The sequence below is a fragment of the Arachis hypogaea genome, chromosome 10 (assembly GCF_003086295.3).
Source record: "Arachis hypogaea cultivar Tifrunner chromosome 10, arahy.Tifrunner.gnm2.J5K5, whole genome shotgun sequence".
In the NCBI taxonomy this organism is placed as follows: domain Eukaryota; kingdom Viridiplantae; phylum Streptophyta; class Magnoliopsida; order Fabales; family Fabaceae; genus Arachis; species Arachis hypogaea.
The window spans coordinates 98,215,981-98,241,566 of NC_092045.1; the positions used below are offsets into that span (position 1 = coordinate 98,215,981).

The window sequence follows — 25,586 nt, forward strand, 5'->3', positions numbered from 1 at the left end:
ACCTCGGTCCAATAAAATTAGACATGGCTTCACAGCCAGCCAGACTTCAACAGATCATCATGAAACTCTAGAATTCATTCTTAAGAACTCTGAAGAAAAATACCTAATCTAAGCAACAAGATGAACCTTCAGTTGTCCATACTCGAACAATCCCCGGCAACGGCGCCAAAAACTTGGTGCACGAAATTGTGATCAATACTTTTCACAACTCAATTAATCCCCGGTGATGAACCCAAAAACTTGGTGTTCAATACCATGGCATAAACACAACTTCGCACAACTAACCAGCAAGTGTACTGGGTCGTCCAAGTAATAAACCTTACGCGAGTAAGGGTCGATCCCACAGAGATTGTTGGTATGAAGCAAGCTATGGTCACCTTGTAAATCTTAGTCAGGCAAACTCAAATGGTTATGAATGATGAATAAAACATAAAGATAAAGATAGAGATACTTATGCAATTCATTGGTGGGAATTTCAGATAAGCGTATGGAGATGCTGTGTTCCTTCCATCTCTCTGCTTTCCTACTGTCTTCATCCAATCCTTCTTACTCCTTTCCATGGCAAACTGTATGCAAGGGTTTCACCGTTGTTAGTGGCTACCTTCCATCCTCTCAGTGAAAATGTTCAACGCACCCTGTCACGGCACGGCTATTCATCTGTCGGTTCTCAATCAGGTCGGAATAGAATCCAGTGATTCTTTTGCGTCTGTCACTAACGCCCAACCTTCAGGAGTTTGAAGCTCGTCACAGTCATTCAATCATTGAATCCTACTCAGAATACCACAGACAATGTTTAGACCTTCCGGATTCTCTTGAATGCCGCCATCAGTTCTAGCTTATACCACGAAGATTCCGATTAAAGAATCCAAGAGATATCCACCCAATCTAAGGTAGAACGGAGGTGGTTGTCAGGCACGCGTTCATAAGTGAGAATGATGATGAGTGTCACGGATCATCACATTCATCAAGTTGAAGAACAAGTGATATCTTAGAACAAGAACAAGCGGAATTGAATAGAAGAACAATAGTAATTGCATTAATACTCGAGGTACAGCAGAGCTCCACACCTTAATCTATGGTGTGTAGAAACTCCACCGTTGAAAATACATAAGAACAAGGTCGAGACATGGCCGAATGGCTAGCCTCCCAATGATCTAAGATAGCATAAGAATAAAGATAGCTACCCCGATGAAAATATAATAGTAAAAGGTCCTATATATAGAGAACTAGTAGCCTAAGGTTTACAAAGATGAGTAAATGACATAAAAATCCACTTCCGGGCCCACTTGGTGTGTGCTTGAGCTGAGCATTGAAGCATTTTTGTGTAGAGACTTCTCTTGGAGTTAAACGCCAGCTTTTGTGCCAGTTTGGGCGTTTAACTCCCATTCTTGTGCTAGTTCCGGCGTTTAACGCTGGGAATTCTGATGGTGACTTTGAACGCCGATTTGGGCCATCAAATCTTGGGCAAAGTATGGACTATCATATATTGCTGGAAAGTCCAGGAAGTCTACTTTCCAACGCCGTTGAGAGCGCGTCAATTGGGCTTTTGTAGCTCCAGAAAATCCACTTCGAGTGCAGGGAGGTCAGAATCCAACAGCATCTGCAGTCCTTTTTAGTCTCTGAATCAGATTTTTGCTCAGGTCCCTCAATTTCAGCCAGAAAATACCTGAAATCACAAAAAAACACACAAACTCATAGTAAAGTCCAGAAAAGTGAATTTTAACTAAAAACTAATAAAAATATACTAAAAACTAACTAAAACATACTAAAAACATACTCAAAACAATGCCAAAAAGCGTACAAATTATCCGCTCATCACTACTCCCCCCACCCCTCCTTTTTTTCAATAAGAAATCTAATGACAATAAATGGTTTACAAAAGGTAGAAATTGCTGACTTGCTGGGTAGCTCGTATCGTAGTGTTGTGATTTGTGCAGTGGAGCATATAGAATTTAAGAAGTTATTGAAGGAGAACATGTGAATTGAGTGTGAAGAGTGAAAGAAGTGTGGGTAATGTCTGTATGAAAAATGCTAAATTAATGATGATATATCTATATGAAAAATGTTTGAAACGACCATATAGGGATGCCTTTTTGTTTTGGCCATATAGGGATGTCTTTTATGTTTAATTAATTGGAAGTATTAGAAAGTTGTGGAGATCATAGAACTAAGTTATAATGTTGTGTTGATAGGAACACCTTCACATGATTTATTTTTATTATTATTGTTTTATGGGGAAAATATTGTTGTGTTGATAGGGATACCTTCATGTGTTCTGTTTTCATTATTACTGTTTTATGGGGATAATATCAGCCGCTTCATTACTGTTGCGTTGATATTTTTGAACCTTTTCTTATGTATACATGAATCTTCTTCCAATTTTAGGCTGTGGCAGGGTTAGCAACTGACGGTAGACAAATTGTTGCGAGGACCAAGTCTGAAGCAACTAACTATGACAGGTTTATTACATTATCCTGAAATATCACAACAAAGTCCACCCTGCCCTTTTATTTTTCATTTTTTCTGATGCATTTGTTTAAATGTATTGTCTATATTGACTAAGATTGGATTGTATGTGTTATTGCTGTGGAACACAAATGAACTAATTGGAAATTTAAATCACTGGAAAGTGACTAAGACTTGTTTTAATTTTGATTTCAACCAATTATCATTACTCTTTTTATTCTGGTATATTATGCTTGACTTATTGTCAATGTGACAATGTAGGATTCCCTGAAACTAATCGGTAGGAATTTAAATTGCTGTCCAAATAACACAGTGATAATTTAGTTTATTTTATTGTTCTTGTTTCTCAAGCTTATAGTGATAGAATATAATCAAAAGCTAAAATCCTCATTCAGAAAGAAAGTTTTAGTGGACCATTAAAATTATTGGTTTATACCTTAAAACATTTGCCATTTCAAACATCTATGATCTAACACAATGCTGTTGGTGGCTCTGGATTGAAGTGAACCATATCATGCTTGGGGTTTCAGTACTCATGCATTTTCATGCTTTAGATTGAATGTCATGATTGAATCACTATGGGATAAGAGAATTAGTGTAGCAGTGTTGAATGGACTAGGTTTGATGTGCATGCTAATATTGTGTTTTTACCATTTCCTTATGTGTATAGTGCCCAGTTAAAGATCAATATCTTTCCGTTACATAATATTCATTTCTAGCTTATTTTTCTTTGCAGTGTGTATGGAGAACCTATTCTTGTTAAGGAACTTGCTGAACGCATGGCTAGTTATGTGCACCTTTGCACACTGTTCTGGTGGCTTAGGTTTAGTGAAACTGATTCGCATTACCATTTTAAGCTGTAGTTTTTCGTATTTTTTACATCAATAACATATTGTTGGCAATTTCACAGACCTTTTGGATGTGGCATCATACTAGGAGGTTATGACAGAGATGGACCACAATTGTACATGGTTGAACCTTCTGGTGTTTCCTATGTTAGTGAACCTTTTGTTTTGTTGACAACTTCTGAAATTATATTTAGCAATACCTAAACTATTGAGGTTCCTTTTCTTTGCAGTTCTACATACAACTTTTCTACTAATTTGTTCTTATTGCTATGTTCTAGAGATATTTTGGTGCTGCAATTGGGAAAGGGAGGCAGGCTGCGAAAACGTAAGGGAATTAATGTTAATCATAATTATTATATTCAATAATAAATACAAAATTAAATTTTCCTTTTAATTGTTTTTGGTAGGGGGTTATCCTCCTTTCGATTTCCATTGTTGGCTTTCTCTTGGCTTTTAGGGTATGTTTGGTTGAAGGGTAAATGATATAGAAAAACATTTGTGCTGTTTAATAACTACTACGTTGAGTTGCTATTATATAGAATCTTGCTTTGTGAAGTTTGATAGTAATTTGCTGAAGGTAATCAACTGGGAGGGTAGACCGTCACTTTTTTACCTTTTATTTTAATTATAAGTGTAAAATTTGTCAGACTGATTAAGATATGCTGCAATTTTTTCCGTCCTCTTTTTGTACTTTGGTGTGTACTGTTTGAGTTGAATAAACATAAATGCAAGAAAATACTAATGTGAATTAGAATTTTACTCCCTTATGGTTTGAACATTGTTCCTTTTGAAATCAGATACTTTTGAAATAAGGGTCTGCTTGGTTGAGTAGGAGGAAAAGGGAAAGTATAGGATGCTGTGATTACATTTCAATTTTTTCCTTCTCCGATCTTTGATATGATATATCAAGAAAGTGTAAAGGGATTTTTATTCTGAAATTTATGATGATCGGATTTTTACTAACTCTTCTATGCAGCCACAATGGCTTTGATTGAAAACGTGATTTGGACTTCTATAAGCAATAGGAGATGGTTCATATTCATTAAATATTAATTTATTTCTATGGAATTTTATTAAATGTTACTAATGGTATCCTTCAGGTAAAAGACGACCATGGCGAGCATTTTTGTTGTATGGACCACCTGGAACAGGTAAATCATATTTGGCCAAGGCTGTTGCTAACTAGTGTTTTTCAGTGCTAGTAGTAGTTATGAAAGCCCAGGCCCATGAATAGCCATAATCAAATCCTTGCATAGCTTCTGGTCATCTTGTATGCAGTTTACATGGTAAATTCCCCTTGCTGCTCTTCCCTCTATTACTATATTAGTAAGCAAAGATAAGATGCAAAATTAAAGCTTCTATTAATTGGCTGCATGTGAGGAAAGGGCATTCAAAAATTCCCCAGCATTAGTTTGTGCCTAACCCTTCTTTTTCCTTTCATTCTTTCGAATCTTGTTATTGACAGCCTTCAGAACTGTAAGGATACACTTGCAATGTGCCAAAGATCTGAATATCGGAGTTACTTGAACAGGGGAACCAAACTCCACTCTTGATGAGGCAGAAACAGCGCTATCAGTATTTATTTGTTCTTCCGAATTCAGCAGCATATCTACTACGGAAATATGTATATCTTATTAGCATTTTGGTTCATTAAAATGATAAGGGTATTAATACATGAAGGAGAAAAAGTAATATACTTTAGAAAAATGATAGAATTTTCATTCTTAATAATGAATTATGTTACCTTGATCCAAGGTTGAAGTAACTAGAACACCTCTTTCAGCCTATGATGCCACAGAAATTCTGAAACCTAATGGTATATTCTAAATTCATTCTTGTGTTTTTGATGTTTCCTTCCACTTCAATAAGCACTATATAGAGGAAGAATTCATTGAAATAAACTACACACTTTATTCTTTAAAAAAGATGATGAAATATAAAAGAGTAGCTCCAAAGTTAAAGGAAAGAAGCAAAAAATCATAAGTGCTTTGCTCTCTTGTGCAATCTGAGTGGTGTTATTAGGTCAGAGTGGTGGCCACAAGGTTTTTCTTTTCATGCTCAATGTTGTGATTTGAAAGATTAATATTTGTTTAGGAACTACTAGACAGCTGTAACTCCTTCCAAATTCTAATTCTTGATAAGAGATACCTCTTTTATTGATATAGCTTCTTGTCAAGTTGATGTTTTTATGAGATCTGAAAGATTATAGATAAAGTTCAAGCAAACTCAGATCAGGCTATGGTTTGGAATCAGCTCAAAGCAGGATCCTTCCAGTAAGTTTCGAGTTTCTTTTAGTTTTGCTTCCTACTTTCTTGTTGCGACTACATTTGAGTTGAGTTGAATGGTATGTTCTTAATAGGTTCAATGAAGAAATGATGGAGTCGCTTTTTGGATATAATGCTGCTCAAGAAAAATCTAAACCTGGAATGAAGAAAGAATCTCGTGAACAAACTCCTCAATATATTCAGATCATTGAACCAAAGAAAGCAAAGAATTTGTCAAATAATGAGCCTTTCAACCTTTAAGTCCTTATGGTTATTTGTTAACATTCTCTTAAAATGCTGATTCTCTTATGCATTCTTGTTGTTCTGTCAAGTAAGGCATCTGAAGCGGTTGAGCATCATTACGTGAATGCAAGTAATCTCAACTTGTTGGAGGCACATGAAGCTGAAGCGTCCTTAGCTGGAAGTGGTGCCTACACTCTTTCGGTAGGACTCACCCTTATTCAAATTGCTGCCGCTAAAGTAGCAGGTACACTACTCTTTACTCTCAAAACTTGTAATAATTATATTCCTAAATTAAAATAGTATCTTTTTGTTTGTTTATAATTGTATTCACTATTCACCCACTGTACTATAAAGGTTTCTATTGATATTAGAGTATAAAGCACACGTCTCAGAAGAACAGCTGATCAAGAAAATTAAAGGTAATACTTTGACTTCAAAAATTTGGCACATCACGCATGAGTTTCCTCTTTTCTCCAATAATGGCTGCATGGACCTTTTGTACCCCACTTGTAGGAATTTATAGCATCATACACCATTATCCTAGTATTTTCAAGGCTATATCTCCTCACTATATTTTCCATTTCGTTTGGAGAAATGGAAAAGCTGGCTAGCTTTTACTTGGTGGTACTGTCTTCTGCATTACAGGTATGTGTGTCTCTTATCATCTTGATAATATTCATCATCATTGTCCATTGATACAGAAGTAGGAATATTATCTTTCAATTCAAGGACTTCTTTGTTTCTCTGCCAATTCATGTTATTATATTATACGCTTTTTGGCATTGTTTTTAGTATGTTTTTAGTATGATCTAGTTAGTTTTTAGTATATTTTTATTAGTTTTTAGTTAAAATTCACTTTTCTGGACTTTACTATGAGTTTGTGTGTTTTTCTGTGATTTCAGGTATTTTCTGGCTGAAATTGAGGGTTCTGAGCAAAAATCTGATTCAGAGACTGAAAAGGACTGCAGATGTTGTTGGATTCTGACCTCCCTGCACTCGAAGTGGATTTTCTGGAGCTACAAAAGCCCAATTGGCGCGCTCTCAACAGCGTTGGAAAGTAGACATCCTGAGCTTTCCAGAAATATATGATAGTCCATACTTTGCCCAAGATTTGATGGCCCAAACCGGCGTGGCAAATCAGCCTCAGAAATTCCAGCGTTTAACGCTGGAACTGGCATAAAACTTGGAGTTAAACGCCCAAACTGGCATAAAAGCTGGCGTTTAACTCCAGAAAAGGTCTCTACACGAAAATGCTTCATTGCTCAGCCCGAGCACACACCAAGTGGACCCAGAAGTGGATTTTTACGTCATTTACTCATTTCTGTATACCCTAGGTTACTAGTTTACTATTAATAGGATCTTTTGACATTGTATCTGTACCTCATGACACTTTACACGTTTCTTTGTGTACCTTCCACAGCATGAGTCTCTAAACCCCATGGTTGGGGGTGAGGAGCTCTGCTGTGTCTTGATGGATTAATGCAATTACTACTGTTTTTCATTCAATCATGCTTGCTTCCATTCTAAGATATCACTTGTTCTTAAATCGGATGAATGTGATGATCTGTGACAATCATCATCATTCTCAACCATGAACGTGTGCCTGACAACCACCTCCGTTCTACCTTAGATTAAGTAGATATCTCTTGGATTCTTTAACCGGAATCTTCGTGGTATAAGCTAGAACTGATGGCGGCATTCAAGAGAATCCGGAAGGTCTAAACCTTGTCTGTGGTATTCTGAGTAGGATTCAATGATTGAATGACTGTGACGAGCTTCAAACTCCTGAAGGCGGGGCGTTAGTGACAGACGCCAAAGAATCACTGGATTCTATTCCGGCCTGATTGAGAACCGACAGATGGATAGCCGTGCCGTGACAGGGTGCGTTGAACATTTCCACTGAGAGGATGGGAGGTAGCCACTGACAACGGTGAAACCCTTGCATACAGCTTGCCATGGAAGGAGCCTTGCGTGCTTGAAGAAGAAGACAGTAGGAAAGCAGAGATTCAGAAGATGGAGCATCTCCAAAACCCCAACCTATTCTCCATTACTGCAAAACAAGTACTTATTTTATGTTCTTTTGCTTTTTACAATCAATCCTGATAATCTCTGATATCCTGACTAAGATTTACAAGATAACCATAGCTTGCTTCAATCCGACAATCTCTGTGGGATCGACCCTTACTCGCGTAAGGTATTACTTGGACGACCCAGTGCACTTGCTGGTTAGTTGTGCGGGATTGCAAAGGTGTGATTGCAATTTCGTGCACCAAGTTTTTGGCGCCGTTGCCGGGGATTGTTCGAGTTTGGACAACTGACGGCTTATCTTGTTGCTTAGATTAGGACTGTTTTGTTTTTGTTGGTTTAGAGTCTTTTAGTTGAGTCTAGTTTCATATTTTAAGTTTAGTGTCAATTGCATGCTTTTACTTTTCTTTTAGTTTTTCGATTTTGCATGTCCTTAGTCTCTTTTTGATCTATAAAAATTCTAAGTTTGGTGTCCTCTTTGTGTTTTTCCCTTAAAAATTTTCGAAAATTAGTGTTTGATTTTCTAAAAGTTTTAAGTTTGGTGTCATTTTGTTGTTTTTCTCTTTCCTCTTTTCAAAAATCAAATCTTTTTCATAAAATTTTTTTCAATCATATCTTTTTAATTGCTCTTTTCAAAATCTTTTTAATTAACTAATTGATTCAGTTCTCAATTTGCTTTGATCTTATTTTCTTTTTGATTTTCGAATTTTTATCTTAATTTCCTTTTATTTTATTTTATTTTTTTTCGTTTAATTCAAAAAAAAAACAAAATATTTTATCTATTTGCAATCCATATCATTTCCCTTTATCCATTATGGACCTAAGTGGAATTGATCAGTCCAGAAGGACTCGGGGTCATATGCTAACCCCATTACAGCTGCATATGGGAGTAGCATCTGTACACCTCCCATCAAAGCAAGCAGCTTTGAGCTAAATCCTCAACTCATTATCATAGTGCAGCAAAATTGCCAGTATTCCGGTCTTCCACAGGAAGAGCCTATTGAGTTTCTGGCACAATTCTTACAAATTGCTGACACAGTACATGATAAAGAGGTAGATCAGGATGTCTACAGACTATTACTGTTTCCATTTGCTGTAAAAGATCAAGCTAAAAGGTGGTTAAATAACCAACCTACAGCAAGCATAAAGACATGGAAACAGTTATCAGACAAATTCCTGAATCACTTTTACCCTCCAAAGAGGATGACACAGCTAAGGCTGGACATCCAAGGCTTTAAACAAGAGGATAATGAATCCCTTTATAATGCCTGGGAGAGGTATAGAGGTATGCTAAGAAAGTGCCCCTCTGAAATATTTTCAGAGTGGGTACAGTTAGACATCTTCTACTATGGGCTTACAGAAAAAGCTCAGATGTCTTTAAACCACTCAGCTGGTGGATCTATACACATGAGGAAGACAATTGAAGAAGCTCAAGAGCTTATAGACACTGTTGCTAGAAACCAATATTTGTACTCTAACAATGAGTTCTCTCCAAAAGAGGAAGTCATGGCACTAGCCACTGATCCTAATCCTCAAGAACAGATGATTGAGCTTAATCAACAATTGCTCCTGATGACAGAACAGTTAGCAGAATTTAAAGAGATGCTCCATGAAACTAAAGTTGCTAACAAGAACATGGAACTGCAGTTGAATCAAGCTAAACAGCAAATATCTAAACAAATAACAGAGGAATGTCAAGCAGTTCAACTGAGGAATGGGAAGACACTGAATAACACTGCTCAAAAGAGCAAAAGGCCAAATAAGGAACAATTGACAGAGGATAACCAACCCACTGTTCAAAATCCCTCTGAGGACAGTAAGAGCCCAGAGAGGAATACTTTTGGCGTTCAAACGCCAGAGAGGGAAGGAAAGTTGGCGTTAAACGCCCATTCCTTGCCCAGTTCTAGCGTTCAAACGCCAGAAAAGGGGGAAAAGTTGGCGTTAAACGCCCATTTTCCACCCAATCCTGGCGTTCAGACGCCAAGGGAAGATCAGACACCTGAGAGTGCTGACAGTAATCCCTCTAACAAGACTTCTTCAACCACTTCTGTAAGGAATAAACCTGCAGCATCTAAGGTTGAAGACTATAAAGCCAAGATGCCTTATCCTCAAAAACTCCGCCAAGCGGAACAGGATAAGCAATTTGCCCGCTTTGCAGACTATCTAAGGACTCTTGAAATAAAGATTCCGTTTGCAGAGGCGCTTGAGCAAATACCTTCTTATGCTAAGTTCATGAAAGAAATCTTAAGTCATAAGAAGGATTGGAGAGAAACTGAAAAAGTGTTTCTCACTGAAGAATGCAGTGCAGTCATTCTAAAAAGCTTACCAGAAAAGCTTCAAGATCCAGGAAGCTTTATGATACCATGCACATTAGAAGGTGCTTGCACCAAGACAGCCATGTGTGATCTTGGAGCAAGCATCAATCTAATACCTGCATCCACTATCAGAAAGCTTGGGTTGACTGGAGAAGTCAAACCAACCCGGATATGCCTCCAACTTGCTGATGGCTCCATTAAATATCCATCAGGCATAATAGAGGATATGATTGTCAAGGTTGGGCCATTCGCCTTTCCAACTGACTTTGTGGTGCTGGAAATGGAGGAGCACAAGAGTGCAACTCTCATTCTAGGAAGACCTTTCCTAGCAACTGGACGAACTCTTATTGATGTACAGAAAGGGGAAGTAACCCTGAGAGTCAATGAGGATGAGTTCAAGTTGAATGCTGTAAAAGCTATGCAGCATCCAGACACACCAAATGACTGCATGGGCGCTGACATTATTGACTCTCTGGTAGAAGAGATCAATATGACTGAAAGCCTAGAATCAGAGCTTGAGGACATCTTCAAAGATGCTCAACCTGATCAAGAAGAATCAGTGGAAACAAAGGAATTTTCGAAAATTCCTCAGGAGGGGGATAAGCCTCCCAAACCTGAACTCAAACCACTACCACCATCCCTGAAGTATGCGTTTCTGGGAGAGGGTGACACTTTTCCAGTGATTATAAGCTCTGCTTTAAATCCACAGGAAGAGGAAGCACTGATTCAAGTGCTAAGGACACACAAGACAGCTCTTGGGTGGTCCATAAGTGATCTCAAGGGCATTAGCCCAGCTAGATGCATGCACAAGATCCTGTTGGAGGATAATGCCAAACCAGTGGTCCAACCACAAAGGAGGCTAAATCCAGCCATGAAGGAGGTGGTGCAGAAAGAGGTCACTAAATTACTAGAGCCTGGGATTATTTATCCTATTTCTGATAGCCCCTGGGTGAGCCCTGTCCAAGTTGTCCCCAAAAAGGGAGGCATGACAGTGGTTCATAATGAAAAAAATGAACTGGTTCCTACAAGAACAGTCACAGGGTGGCGTATGTGTATTGACTACAGAAGGCTCAATACAGCCACCAGAAAGGATCATTTTCCTTTACCATTTATAGACCAAATGCTAGAAAGACTAGCTGGTCATGATTATTACTGCTTTTTGGATGGCTATTCAGGCTACAACCAAATTGCAGTAGACCCTCAGGACCAAGAGAAAACAGCATTTACTTGCCCTTCTGGCGTGTTTGCCTACAGGAGGATGCCTTTTGGTCTGTACAATGCACCTGCAACCTTTCAGAGGTGCATGCTCTCTATCTTCTCAGATATGGTAGAGAAATTTCTGGAAGTCTTCATGGATGACTTCTCAGTATACGGAGACTCATTCAGCTCCTGTCTTAATCACCTAGCACTTGTCCTGAAAAGGTGCCAAGAGACTAACCTGGTTTTAAACTGGGAGAAATGTCACTTTATGGTGACTGAGGGAATTGTCCTTGGGCACAAAATTTCAAGCAGGGGAATAGAGGTGGATAAGGCAAAGGTAGAGGTAATTGAAAAATTACCACCACCTGCCAATGTTAAGGCAATCAGAAGCTTTCTGGGGCATGCAGGATTCTACAGAAGGTTCATAAAGGATTTTTCAAAAATTGCAAAACCTTTGAGTAACCTGCTAGCTGCTGACACACCATTGGTGTTTGACACACAGTGTCTGCAGGCATTTGAGACCCTGAAAGCTAAGCTGGTCACAGCACCAGTCATCTCTGCACCAGATTGGACATTGCCATTTGAACTAATGTGTGATGCCAGTGACCATGCCATTGGTGCAGTGTTGGGACAGAGGCATAACAAGCTTCTGCACGTCATTTATTATGCCAGCCGTGTTCTAAATGACGCACAGAAGAATTACACAACCACAGAAAAAGAGTTACTTGCAGTGGTCTATGCCATTGACAAGTTTAGATCCTATCTAGTGGGATCCAAAGTGGTTGTGTACACTGACCATGCTGCTCTTAAATACTTACTCACAAAGCAGGATTCAAAACCCAGACTTATAAGATGGGTGTTGCTTCTGCAAGAGTTTGATATAGAGATAAGAGACAGAAAAGGGACAGAGAACCAAGTAGCTGATCATCTGTCCCGAATAGAACCAGTAGCTGGGGCGTCCCTCCCCTCTACTGAGATCTCTGAGACCTTCCCAGATGAGTAACTCTTTGCCATTCAGGAAGCTCCATGGTTTGCAGATATTGCAAACTATAAAGCTGTGAGGTTCATACCCCAGGAGTACAGCAGAGTGCAAAGAAAGAAATTAATTTCAGATGCCAAGTACTACCTCTGGGATGAACCATATCTCTTTAAGAGATGTGCAGACGGAATGATCCGCAGATGTGTATCCAGAGAAGAAGCACAAAGGATCCTATGGCACTGCCATGGATCACAGTATGGAGGACATTTTGGAAGTGAGCGAACAGCCACTAAAGTCCTCCAATGTGGCTTCTACTGGCCTACTCTCTATAAAGATTCCCGAGAGTTTGTGCGTAACTGTGACAGTTGCCAAAGAGCTGGTAACTTGCCTCACGGATATGCCATGCCTCAACAAGGGATATTAGAGATAGAATTGTTTGATGTATGGGGAATTGACTTCATGGGGCCATTCCCACCATCATACTCAAACACTTACATTCTGGTGGCAGTGGACTATGTATCTAAGTGGGTAGAAGCAATTGCTACACCCACTAATGATACCAAGACCGTGCTAAAATTCCTCCAGAAACACATCTTCAGCAGGTTTGGTGTTCCCAGAGTACTAATCAGTGACGGGGGCACTCATTTTTGCAATAAACAGCTATACTCTGCTATGGTAAGATATGGAATTAGCCACAAAGTGGCAACTCCGTATCATCCACAGACAAATGGGAAAGTTGAGGTCTCTAACAGAGAGATAAAAAGAATCCTGGAACGGACTGTGATAGCCCGAAGAAAGGATTGGGCAAAGAGCTTGGATGATGCTCTGTGGGCATACAGAACAGCATTCAAGACTCCTATAGGAACCTCTCCATACCAACTGGTGTATGGGAAGGCCTGTCATCTGCCCGTGGAACTGGAACATAAAGCCTACTGGGCAACCAGATTCCTAAACATGGATGCTCAGTTAGCTGGTGAAAAAAGATTACTCCAGCTAAATGAGCTAGAGGAGTTCAGACTCAATGCCTTTGAGAATGCAAAAATTTATAAGGAAAAGGAAAAGAAATGGCATGACAAGAAGTTGTCAACCAGAGTCTTTGAGCCAGGACAAAAAGTTCTGCTCTTCAACTCTAGGCTCAGACTGTTTCCAGGAAAACTTAAATCCCGGTGGAGGGGTCCGTATGTGATTACAGGAGTATCACCATATGGATATGTTGAGCTTCAGGATATTGATTCTGACAAAAAGTTCATTGTTAATGGACAGAGAATCAAGCATTATCTTGAAGGCAATTTTGAGCAGGAATGCTCAAAACTGAGACTTGAGTGATTCTCAGTAAAGGTCCAGCTAAAGACAGTAAAGAAGCGCTTGCTGGGAGGCAACCCAGTCATTAGGAGGTTATATGATTTGTTCTTACAGAGGCAAGTATCAAAAATGAAGGAATTCACAGAGTTACAGAAGGATTCAGCTCAAAAAGCAGAGAAAAAGAGCTTACTGGCGAAAAAACGCCAGTAAGGGGCATTTTGGGCGTTAAACGCCCAGAATGGTGCCCATTCTGGGTGTTTAACGCCAGGAATGGTGCCATTTTGGGCGTTAAACGCCAGAATGGGCACCATTCTGGGCGTTTAACGCCAGGTGTGCAGCATCCTGGGCGTTTAGAAAAACGCCCAGTGATAAAGGAATTCTGGCGTTTAACGCCAGCCAGGGCACCTGGCTGGGCGTTAAACGCCCAAAAGGGGCAACAAATGGGCGTTAAACGCCAGAATGGGTGCCATTCTGGGCGTTTAACGCCAGAAAGGTGGGGGGACCACAATTTTGTTTTCAAATCAAATTTTTTCAAACTTTCCTTTTCTTACCCATATTTTTCTACAAAAACACATTTCAATCTCTCATCATTCACTTTCAAATTTTCAAAAATCTAAAATCATTCTTCAAATCTCTCAAATCATTCCCAAATTTTGTTCAAAAACTTACCCTTCTCTCAATTTCTTTCCATATCTTCTCAAATCTCCTTTCAAATTTTTCTTTTTTTCGAAATCTCTCCTCCCCACCTTATAAATACACGTTTGGCCCCCCTCATTCTACCACACCATTCGAATTTACTCTTCCTCTCTCTCTCTTCTTTCCTTTCTTTTGCTTGAGGACAAGCAAACCTCTAAGTTTGGTGTGCTTTTCCGTGATCACTAAGCCAAGATTCATCAAGATCATGGCTCCTAAGGGAAAACAAACCAATTTAAGAGGAAAGAAAGAGAATAATCCAAAGAATCTTTGGAATCAAGAGAAGTTCTTAACCAAAGAACATGAAGACCATTATCACAAAATAATGGGTCTGAGGTCAGTGATCCCGGAAGTAAAATTTGATCTGAAAGAAGATGAGTATCCGGGGATCCAAGAGCAAATTCGAAACAGAGGATGGGAGGTTCTAACCAATCCTGAAATAAAGGTTGGAAGGAATATGGTTCAGAAATTCTACTCAAATCTGTGGCTAACAGATAAGCAGAGAATGACTGGAACTGCTTACCATACCTACAGAACCATGGTCAGAGGGAAAGTTATGTACTTCCATCTGGACAAAATAAGAGAAATCTTCAAATTACCTCAACTGCAAGATGATCCTGAATCCTTTAATAGGAGAATGGTGAGAGCAGATAAAGGGTTGGATCAAGTTCTAGAGGACATATGCCTCCCTGGAACTAAGTGGATAACCAATTCAAAGGGTGTCCCAAACCAACTCAAGAGGGGAGACCTCAAACCAATTGCAAGAGGTTGGCTAGACTTTATTGGGCGTTCCATACTGCCCACTAGCAACCGTTCTGAGGTCACTATCAAGAGAGCAGTGATGATTCATTGCATTATGCTTGGAAAAGAAGTGGAGGTTCATCATGTGATTGCTTGTGAGATCTACACAATTGCAAATAAGAATTCCACTGAAGCTAAACTAGCTTACCCAAGCTTGATCTCCTTGCTCTGTAAAGAGGCTGGGGTAAAGATGGGAGTAGATGAATTCATACCCATTGAACATCCAATCACCAAGAAGTCAATGGAAGGACAAATGCAAGACAACTCTATCAAAAGGAGGGCGCAGGAGTTCCTCCCTGAATTCCCTGAAATTGGCTACTGGGCCAGCCTAGAAGCATCTATCAACAAGTTGCAAGAGACTATGGAGCAACTGAAGGAAGAACAGCAGAATCAGAACTGCATGCTCTGCAAATTGCTGAAGGAACAAGAGAAGCAGGGGCGTGAACTCCAAGAGTTGAAACGCCAAAAGCTCTCCTCTCAAGCTGAGGGAGCATCCACTTCTCAAAATCAAGGTTGTTGAGTCCTAACTCTGTGAAAACCTCTATCATTAGGAGCCTAGTTTAAATTTTGTTTTCTAATTTTATTTTTTTTAGTCTCATCTTATATCTATTTTTGAGTCTTGTTCTTAATTCATAATTAATAAAATTTAAAATTCATGTCTTAAAGCTATGAATGTCCTATGAATCCATCACCTCTCTTAAATGAAAAATGCTTTAATCACAAAAGAACAAGAAGTACATGATTTCGAAATTTATCCTTGAAAATAGTTGAATTAGTTTGATGTGGTGACAATAATTTTTGTTTTCCGAATGAATGCTTGAACAGTGCATATGTCTCTTGAATTTGTTGTTTTGAGAATGTTAAAAATTGTTGGCTCTTGAAAGAATGAGGAAAAAAGAGAACTGTTATTGAGGATCTAAAAAAATCATCTAATTGATTCTTGAAGCAAGAAAAAGCAGTGGATACATTCAAAAAAAAAATTTCGAAAAAAAAAAGAAAGAGAAAAAAAAAGAGAAAGAAAAAGAAAGAAATGAAGTTGTGATCCAAGGCAAAAAGAGTGTGCTTAAGAACCCTGGACACCTCTAATTGGGGACTCTAGCAAAGCTGGGTCACAATCTGAAAAGGTTCACTCAATTATGTGTCTGTGGCATGTATGTATCCGGTGGTAATACTGGAAGACAGAGTGCTTTGGGCCACAGCCAAGACTCATACACTGGCTATGTTCAAGAATCATTATACTTAACTAGGAGAATCAATAACACTATTTGAGTTCTGAGTTCTTATAGATGCCAATCATTCTGAACTTCAAGGGATAGAGTGAGATGCCAAAACTGTTCGGAGGAAAAAAGCTACTAGTCCCGCTCATCTAATTGGAGCTATGTTTCCTTGATATTTTGGAGTCTATAGTATATTCTCTTCTTTTTATCCTATTTTGATTTTCAGTTGCTTGGGGACAAGCAACAATTTAAGTTTGGTGTTGTGATGAGCGGATAATTTATACGCTTTTTGGCATTGTTTTTAGTATGTTTTTAGTATGATCTAGTTAGTTTTTAGTATATTTTTATTAGTTTTTAGTTAAAATTCACTTTTCTGGACTTTACTATGATTTTGTGTGTTTTTCTGTGATTTCAGGTATTTTCTGGCTGAAATTGAGGGTTCTGAGCAAAAATCTGATTCAGAGACTGAAAAGGACTGCAGATGCTGTTGGATTCTGACCTCCCTGCACTCGAAGTGGATTTTCTGGAGCTACAGAATCCCAATTGGCGCGCTCTCAACGGCGTTGGAAAGTAGACATCCTGGGCTTTCCAGCAATATATGATAGTCCATACTTTGCCCAAGATTTGATGGCCCAAACCGGCGTGGCAAATCAGCCTCAGAAATTCCAGCGTTTAACGCTGGAACTGGCATAAAACTTGGAGTTAAACGCCCAAACTGGCATAAAAGCTGGCGTTTAACTCCAGAAAAGGTCTCTACACGAAAATGCTTCATTGCTCAGCCCGAGCACACACCAAGTGGACCCAGAAGTGGATTTTTACGTCATTTACTCATTTCTGTATACCCTAGGTTACTAGTTTACTATTAATAGGATCTTTTGACATTGTATCTGTACCTCATGACACTTTACACGTTTCTTTGTGTACCTTCCACAGCATGAGTCTCTAAACCCCATGGTTGGGGGTGAGGAGCTCTGCTGTGTCTTGATGGATTAATGCAATTACTACTGTTTTTCATTCAATCATGCTTGCTTCCATTCTAAGATATCACTTGTTCTTAAATCGGATGAATGTGATGATCTGTGACAATCATCATCATTCTCAACCATGAACGTGTGCCTAACAACCACCTCCGTTCTACCTTAGATTAAGTAGATATCTCTTGGATTCTTTAACCGGAATCTTCGTGGTATAAGCTAGAACTGATGGCGGCATTCAAGAGAATCCGGAAGGTCTAAACCTTGTCTGTGGTATTCTGAGTAGGATTCAATGATTGAATGACTGTGACGAGCTTCAAACTCCTGAAGGCGGGGCGTTAGTGACAGACGCAAAAGAATCACTGGATTCTATTCCGGCCTGATTGAGAACCGACAGATGGATAGCCGTGCCGTGACAGGGTGCGTTGAACATTTCCACTGAGAGGATGGGAGGTAGCCACTGACAACAGTGAAACCCTTGCATACAGCTTGCCATGGAAGGAGCCTTGCGTGCTTGAAGAAGAAGACAGTAGGAAAGCAGAGATTCAGAAGATGGAGCATCTCCAAAACCCCAACCTATTCTCCATTACTGCAAAACAAGTACTTATTTTATGTTCTTTTGCTTTTTACAATCAATCCTGATAATCTCTGATATCCTGACTAAGATTTACAAGATAACCATAGCTTGCTTCAATCCGACAATCTCCGTGGGATCGACCCTTACTCACGTAAGGTATTACTTGGACGACCCAGTGCACTTGCTGGTTAGTTGTGTGGGATTGCAAAGGTGTGATTGCAATTTCGTGCACCAATTGTGTTTGCTTGATTCACTTGTTGCTCATGTATTGTTATGATTCCTAGGTTTTTGTTACCTTGTCATTGGTAGGTGAGAGGCCTTCTCTTGATTTGAAGTTTATTTAGTTGGAAATTCTAGTGTTATTGAATGTGTTGGATTTGTATGATTATTGATGAGATAGAAATAGAAATGAATGGTGGGGATGGTTGGTTTTTGTTGTTGTAGGGTGCACCTGAAAGGTGGAGATTGGTGAGGGCTAATGGTACTGCTGTGGGACTTCCTACAGAGAATGACATGGGCAACAGTGAAGTCGATCACTTTGTTTAAAATTAGATAAAATTGTGTAAAATTTAGTATGGTTGAACAATATACTGAGGATTATAGTTGATAATACATTTTGTTTATGTTCTGAATTATATTGACTTGCTTGTTTATAATAATTTTTTTAGTTTTATAATACGATGAATTTGTTTATTTTTTGAAATATTATAAATATTCGAATACAAATTAGAGAAAAATTTGTATTAAATTTATATTTATTTTGTATGAAAATAAATTTATTTTGTAATTAGAAAAGTAAAAAAATTATATTCTATCTTACAGACGGATTTTCTGTCTGTAATCATGATTTTCCAAAGTTTAAATTACAGACGGAAAATCTATCGGAAAATTCGTCTGTAATTACAGATGGAAAATCCGTCTGAAAATCTGTCTGTAATTATAGACAGAAAATCCGTCTGAAAATCTGTCTGTAATTACAGACGAAAAATCCGTCTGAAAATTCGCCTATAATTACAGACAAAAAATTCGTCTAAAAATTCGTCTGTAATTACAGACGGAAAATCCGTCTGTAAGTTTGTCGCCTTCAGGAAATGGAGGGAGAATTTACAGAGAGAAAATCCGTCGGTAACTAGTAAAAATCCGTCGGTAATTTTCTGACGGAAAAAAATCCGTCGGTAAATAATTTCTGACGGGGCTTTTACAAAGGGACAAAATTCGTCGGTAATTTCGTCGGTAACCAAAAATCCGTCTGTAATAAAGACTAAATCTGTCTGTATTTATCCATTTTTTAGTTGTGAAAATAGTTATTAATCGGTTTTAATAATTTACTTTCTTCAATAAATCAGACATATATATTGAATATGATCATAAATAATATAGTAATAGTTAAATCCATAAATAAATATATTGGTTATTATCACACTATAAAACAAAATAAGTATAAAGGCTATTAGCACTTATAAATCTATAAAATCGCACTGTCTTTGATTTCCGTACAAAAGTTTACTTATCAAATAAACTTAAAATATAACAAAAAATATTTATAAATTGGACCTAGCATCACTTAAAAGAATAATGGAAAATAATCAACTTACCTTATTATGCATGAGAACCATTTCTATTTAAGTCGTCTTGTTCTTGTCAAATTTGGATGAGACTTTTCATAACCTTATATATATATATTACGGTATTTTTTTTAATATACATACATATACATAAATAATTCTATACATATACATAAATAAAAAATATATGAATTATATTTTATTAAATTCTATGTTACTGGTTATTAAAATATTAAAATATGAACCAAAAAATTTATAAAATAGACCTAATAACATCACTTGAAAGAATCATGAAAAATAATCAACTTACTTTATTATCCATGAGAACCATTTCTATGTAAGTCGTTTTGTTCTTGTCAAATTTAGTAGAACTTTCCATAACCTTATATATTAATTTTGTTAAATAACTCTCTCTCTCTCTCTCTCTCTCTCTCTCTCTCTCTCTCTCTCTCTCTCTCTCTCTCTCTCTCTCTCTCTCTCTCTCTCTCTCTCTCTCTCTCTCTCTCTCTCTCTCTCTCTCTCTCTCTCTCTCTCTCTCTCTCTCTCTCTCTCTCTATATATATATATATATATATATATATATATATATATATATATATTACAGTAGTTTTTATTATTATTATTAAAATGATTAAAAGTATTTTTAATTGATAATTGATAAGTAGTTTAGTAATGCATTAAATATTGATTTGATATAATTATAATGAAGATATGTTCCTAAATTAGTATAATTATATATTATTCATTAAATATTAATTATAATATAATTATAATAAAGATATTTTTTATAAAATAATTTAGAATAGAGAAAAGTGCATTCATTTTGGAGAGAAAACGGAGTCACGGGGGATCGACACCTCACTTTTATTAGTTGGGGCTACGAAGCACGGACACTTCACTGAGTTATCGTGTCCGCGTGTCGGACACATTTCGAACACGACACTCACCGATACTCGTCCAACACGCGTGTCTGCTGTGTCCATCCATATCTTAATAAAAAAAATCTTCTCCGGACACATCTGGACACACCTAAATACCATTACGTGTCCGCATATTCAATCTTATTCTTAACATATATTCTTAAAATAAATTTAGATATAGTATATATTATTATTTATTAAAATAAAAAATATTTTAAATACTTGATATAATTAAAATAAGAGATTAAAAATAATTATAAATTTTAATTTATATTTTAATATCAATAAAATATCAAAATATCATTACAATTTATCTAAAAAATACTTTATATTTTATATATATGCGTGTCCCGTGTCATGTAAGATTTTAAAATTTGTGTGTCGACGTGTTCCGTGTCGTGTTGTGTCCCGTGTCCGTGTCAGGGTCCGTGCATCATAGGTTGGGAAAAAACCCAATTTTAGTATATTAAGTAGATAATAGTATTAATTATTAATTATTTATTAGTAACCATTAACAAGAATAGCATATTTGTATTTATCGTTACTAGGGGTGGCAATTGGTAGGATAGGGTAGGGTTTGAAGCCAACCCTAACCCTACCCGCAAGTTGAGATTTTTATATAAACTCAACTCTACCCTACTCGCGGGTTGAGAATATCCCAACCCTAACCCTATCCATTCTCAACCCGCGGGTACCCGACCCTATCCGCGAGTTACAAAAAAGATGTAAAATTATTATATAACTTCATGATAATTTAAAATAGAACTGACTTTTATGTAAAAAAATACTAAATAATCAATTAATGATCTTCTTTAGTGCCTAAGGATCTTTTACATTTAGTGAGAGGTCTTTGGTTCAACATGCACTTAAAACATATTTTTATATAAATATATAACATATACATATATAGGGTGTGTGTTGATCGGGTAGGGTTAAGGCTCAACCCGCACTCTACCCGACCGCACGAGAACCCAACCCGCACCCTATTCTACCCGCTGCGGATCGGGTTGACAACCCTACCCGATCGAGTGGGGTCGGATTGGATACCCGCGGGTAGAATACATGTTGCCACCCCTAATCGTTACTCTTAATTGGAAGATTTTTTTTTAATCATGATGCTATATGTATAACCATTTTTATAATAATGTCGAATTAAATTAGTATAAGTCTAACAAAAAAAAATTATATTTTTATAATATATAAATTTTTGTTAGAAAACACAAATATTTATTGATATAGTAAAAATTTATTAAGATAGTATAGACATTTTTATATATACCACATAAATTTTTGCTGCGAATATATTTTGTTAGTCGGGTGAGTCAATATTTTAAATATATAGTCATCTAAAAATTTTTGTACTGTACACCAAAATTTTTGTATTGTATACCAAAATTTTTGTATTGTACACCAAAATTTATGTGACGTGCATATTTTGTTAGTTGGGTGTCAATGTTTTAGGTGGTCCTTCAAAAATTTCTGTATTAGACACCAAATTTTTTGTGTTGTACATTAAAATTTAAATATTGTACATCAAAATTTCTGTGCTGAAATGAAGCCTTGCACATAATCTAGTATGCTCTTCCAAAAAATTGGTTTAACCTCAACACAGATGGTGTGTCGAGAGGTAATCCAAGACCAGCTAGTCTTGCTTGGATGATAAGGAATGAAATAGGGAATTGGATCTATGGTTTTGGAAAGCAACTCCTTAGCGCCAAAGTGGTGAAAGCTGAGATAGAAGCGATCCTATATGAATTGAAAATTGTCTGGAGTAAAGACATTAAATTTCTTATTCTTGAATCTGACTCTAAAGGATCCTTGCAACTGATTCGAAATTCTCCCAACATCTATCCTAGTCTAACTCGGCCCATAAGGAGAATTATCGATCTTTTAAATCGAAACTGGAAGGTGAATTTGAAGCATGTTTATAGAAAAGCCAATCAAGTAGCAGATGGATTGGCTAATTTGATTCTGGACCAAAACTATAAGGAGAAGTTTTGGAACCACCCTCTCTTGGAAGTAGTCTCAAAGGTCTTTGCTGATTGTTTTGGGGTATTATTTTTATTTTTTATTTTTTTTTACTTTTCTTTCGGTTTCTTGGTTTTTAATGTAAAAAAAAATTCTGCGCTGAACATATATATATAAGAAGAAAAAGGCGACGACGACAATGATAATAATAATGATAATGAAAGAAGACCAAGAGAAAAAAGAAGAAGGAGAAGAAATTAAACAAAAAAAGAAGAAGATGACATTGAAAAAGAAGAAGAAGAAAAAGATGACCAAGGCGGTAGTGGCGATAACAGCGATGACGACGATGATTGACAAAAGAAAAAGGAGGAGGGGGAAAAAGAAAAAATAAAAAGAAATAACGGCAACACATACATACAAAAAAAAAATACGTGATCAATTTGATTGAAGACTTAATTTAAAAAAGTTTAGACACCTAATTTCATTGTCTTTTTAATTAGGATACTTAGCCAATTTAAATAAATAATTAGTGGTTTGTTTATATAAAATAGATTTGTCTTTTTCTTTTTAACCATGGTATGAAAATAAATATGAGTTTTTACCTTAAAGTTTTTTTACTTGAATCAATCTACTTTTGTCTTTTTTTTCAGTCACATTTTTTTTAAAATTTTTTTATTTTCTTTTCATTAACCAAAACAATAAATCATTCTCTTAAAATATTGGGAATGAATTATCTTAATTTCTTTTTTCATTTATTTTGTTAAATGTACTCTCTCATCATATATTTTTTAAATAGGAGTAAAAAAATATATATAAAAAAAGATATTAAATAATAAAATATCACATTTGACGAAACAATTGAGAGAAATAAATTAAGATAATTCATTCCCATAAAAGCTATGCTATACGATTATGAACGTACATAACCATGAATTCTTTATGGGGACACATTTTCACAATCTTCTGACTATAGAGCCTATGAAGCCCATATGCTCAGCCTCTAGGCATTATGCAGCAACAATGCAAACATAAATAGGAAACAATATTCCACAAAATCTTCTCTGCTCAATTATGTCAAAATTTTGAGCTAACTTTACGCATCCTAATTAATTAAGCTTAGTTGCAATATTACGTTAGCTAGCTACAATGTACTGTAAACATGTCTTAATTTGTAGTGAGCCGAATTTAGTAGATTCAGATCAAATTCAGACAGCATTGGTTAACACTAAAATAATCATACATTATATTATTGTTTCGGGAGTGTATATAAAAAGTTTAGTGAAGATTTTTCTACAAGTTTAGTGCAATAGATGCCACAAATGAGACCACGATCCATCCCAATATGAAGTATCCAACTAGTCTCGTTGGTTGGACATTCTCTGGTTCCTGTGATAAATAAATTAATAATTAAAGATAACAACTAATTCGGTCAGTGAAGAGGAAACCATATTATTTATTTATTGGGTTAATAGTGATAGCCCTGAAAGAGAAGACATTCTTCAAATTCGTCCTTGAAATTTTTTTAATTAAATTAGTCATTCAAAGATTACGAAATAATCATATTTGTCCTTCACTTACTTCACACACAATTTTTGTCAACCATTGATAATGTAAAATATTATCTGATAGAATACATGACACATAATATGTTCAATTAGACATGACAAAATATGTTTACCAAAATCTATTAATTTAGTCATTAGGTCATATTAGGAATAAAATTTTTATAATGGAAAAAAATAACTAAATTAATAAATTTTCATAAACATATTTTATTAATATTTAATTAGACATATCAAGTATTATATATGTTATTAATTAAGGTTTTACAAAATCAATCTTTTAAAAAAATTATTAATAGAATGATTGGATGACAAATATGATTAATTTATAATTTTTAAAAGATCAATTTAATTAAAAAAATCTTTCAAAAATAAATTTAAAAATATGTTATCTTCCAGAACTCATTTGACTATTATCCCTTTATTTATTATTACCTGTGCTGGAGGTTCTTCTTTTGAAGTGAGTGTAGTTTTGTCAACCTCGTAGGGCCAAATGTAAGTGTCTGCACTCTCCGCTCTGGCCAAGCTCCAATCATATATTCTTCTTTCATCTACCGTTGATAGGATCCTGAATGATTCCTGTACATAATACCTTGCAATTAAATCATCACTCTATAATGTCACTCAAATATGTATGAATATAAATATTTATTTTGGATAATCATTCTTGCTGTCCATATATAACGTAGTTATTTTTTGCTGATGCAGTATTATGTGATTTGATGCATATATAGAAACTGTTTCATACAGAGAGTGTATATCTGACCTTGACAAGTTCCAATTTCTTGTTAAGTTCGTCTTCCTCTAGACCTTGGCCCTCCAGTTCCTGAACCTTGTTCTTATATGCAACTACAACCTGTCAAGTCTCATGAAGATTTAAGACACACAGATATTAATAAAAAGAAAAAAAAAGAAAACAAGGTGGCCGGTGATTCTTAATTAATTCACCTTGTCAATTGGAAAATCTCTAGGAATGCCAAGTCTACCGTAATGATCTGCGTCTGTAATTGCTGCACTCCTAAACTATATCTCCCTGAATTAAATGTACTTTTTTAAAGAGAGCAATAAAATTAAAATTATTATTAGCAAGATCCACTTACGTATGCCACGGAGAGCACGTTCAACGTTAAGAGCAGAGATTAAAGACGGTGATTCTTCAGGAACTTCAATGGAACTCTCTTCTGTCTCTGCATCAACTTGCTCTGTGGCACTGATCTCTGCAGAGACATCGTTGGAACTAGTTCTCACGATGCAATATCTGCATCTGCGCGGTTTCAATAATGTGAAACTTATTATGCTTTTCTGTGTTTGGTTGGTTGGAACAATAATAATGTTACTGCGAATGCATCCGGTGGCGCTGGTGGTGGTTGACACGGCCATTGCCTTCAACCTTCAACCTTTAACCTGAGCTAAAATTTCTGTTTAGATCTTTTATAGTTTGTTTTTATTAAATTAAATCAAATTGGGGAGGAGATTGGATAAGGCAAGTGTTCTGTGCCATGAATGAGTTATCTCTTAGATACCACTACAAAAATGTATTATTAAATAATTTCAAACTAGCTCAATTATCAACAAAGTCGTTGTAGTATAGTGGTGAGTATTCCCGCCTGTCACGCGGGTGACCCGGGTTCGATCTCCGGCAACGGCGTTTTATTAAATTTTTATCT

The 25,586-nt window shown here is 36.6% G+C and overlaps 1 protein-coding gene, 1 long non-coding RNA gene and 1 other non-coding gene across 3 annotated transcripts; 2 read left to right on the forward strand and 1 right to left on the reverse strand.

Annotated features, from left to right (window-relative positions):
- Nucleotides 1–2,354: 2,354 nt before the first annotated feature.
- On the forward strand, nt 2,355–3,724 carry LOC112718317 (uncharacterized). Its single transcript, XR_003160759.3, has 4 exons — nt 2,355–2,459; nt 3,203–3,289; nt 3,377–3,461; nt 3,593–3,724. It is a non-coding gene; the product is annotated as an uncharacterized lncRNA (long non-coding RNA).
- A 19,852-nt stretch (nt 3,725–23,576) lies between these two features.
- Nucleotides 23,577–25,477, reverse strand: LOC112716074 (NAD(P)H-quinone oxidoreductase subunit U, chloroplastic). The gene is made up of 5 exons (XM_025767929.3): nt 25,020–25,477; nt 24,868–24,929; nt 24,686–24,775; nt 24,355–24,498; nt 23,577–23,743 (listed from the first exon to the last, which is right to left on the reverse strand). Exons 1-5 carry the CDS (start codon nt 25,297–25,299, stop codon nt 23,648–23,650), a joined length of 672 nt encoding a protein of 223 aa, XP_025623714.1. The 5' UTR covers nt 25,300–25,477; the 3' UTR covers nt 23,577–23,647.
- Nucleotides 25,478–25,495: 18 nt separating this feature from the next.
- Nucleotides 25,496–25,567, forward strand: TRNAD-GUC (transfer RNA aspartic acid (anticodon GUC)). Its single transcript has one exon. It is a non-coding gene; the product is annotated as a tRNA-Asp (tRNA).
- Nucleotides 25,568–25,586: the final 19 nt, after the last annotated feature.

Bases quoted from the DNA above. Each gene is read 5' to 3' on its own strand.
- LOC112716074 (XM_025767929.3), bottom strand. From the start codon at position 25,299: ATGGCCGTGTCAACCACCACCAGCGCCACCGGATGCATTCGCAGTAAC. The intron at 24,499-24,685 runs GTCAGATATACA...TATTATGTACAG, and splicing joins AGAAATTGGAACTTGTCAAG to GAATCATTCAGGATCCTATC. The intron at 23,744-24,354 runs GTAATAATAAAT...TATTTATCACAG, and splicing joins AAGAAGAACCTCCAGCACAG to GAACCAGAGAATGTCCAACC.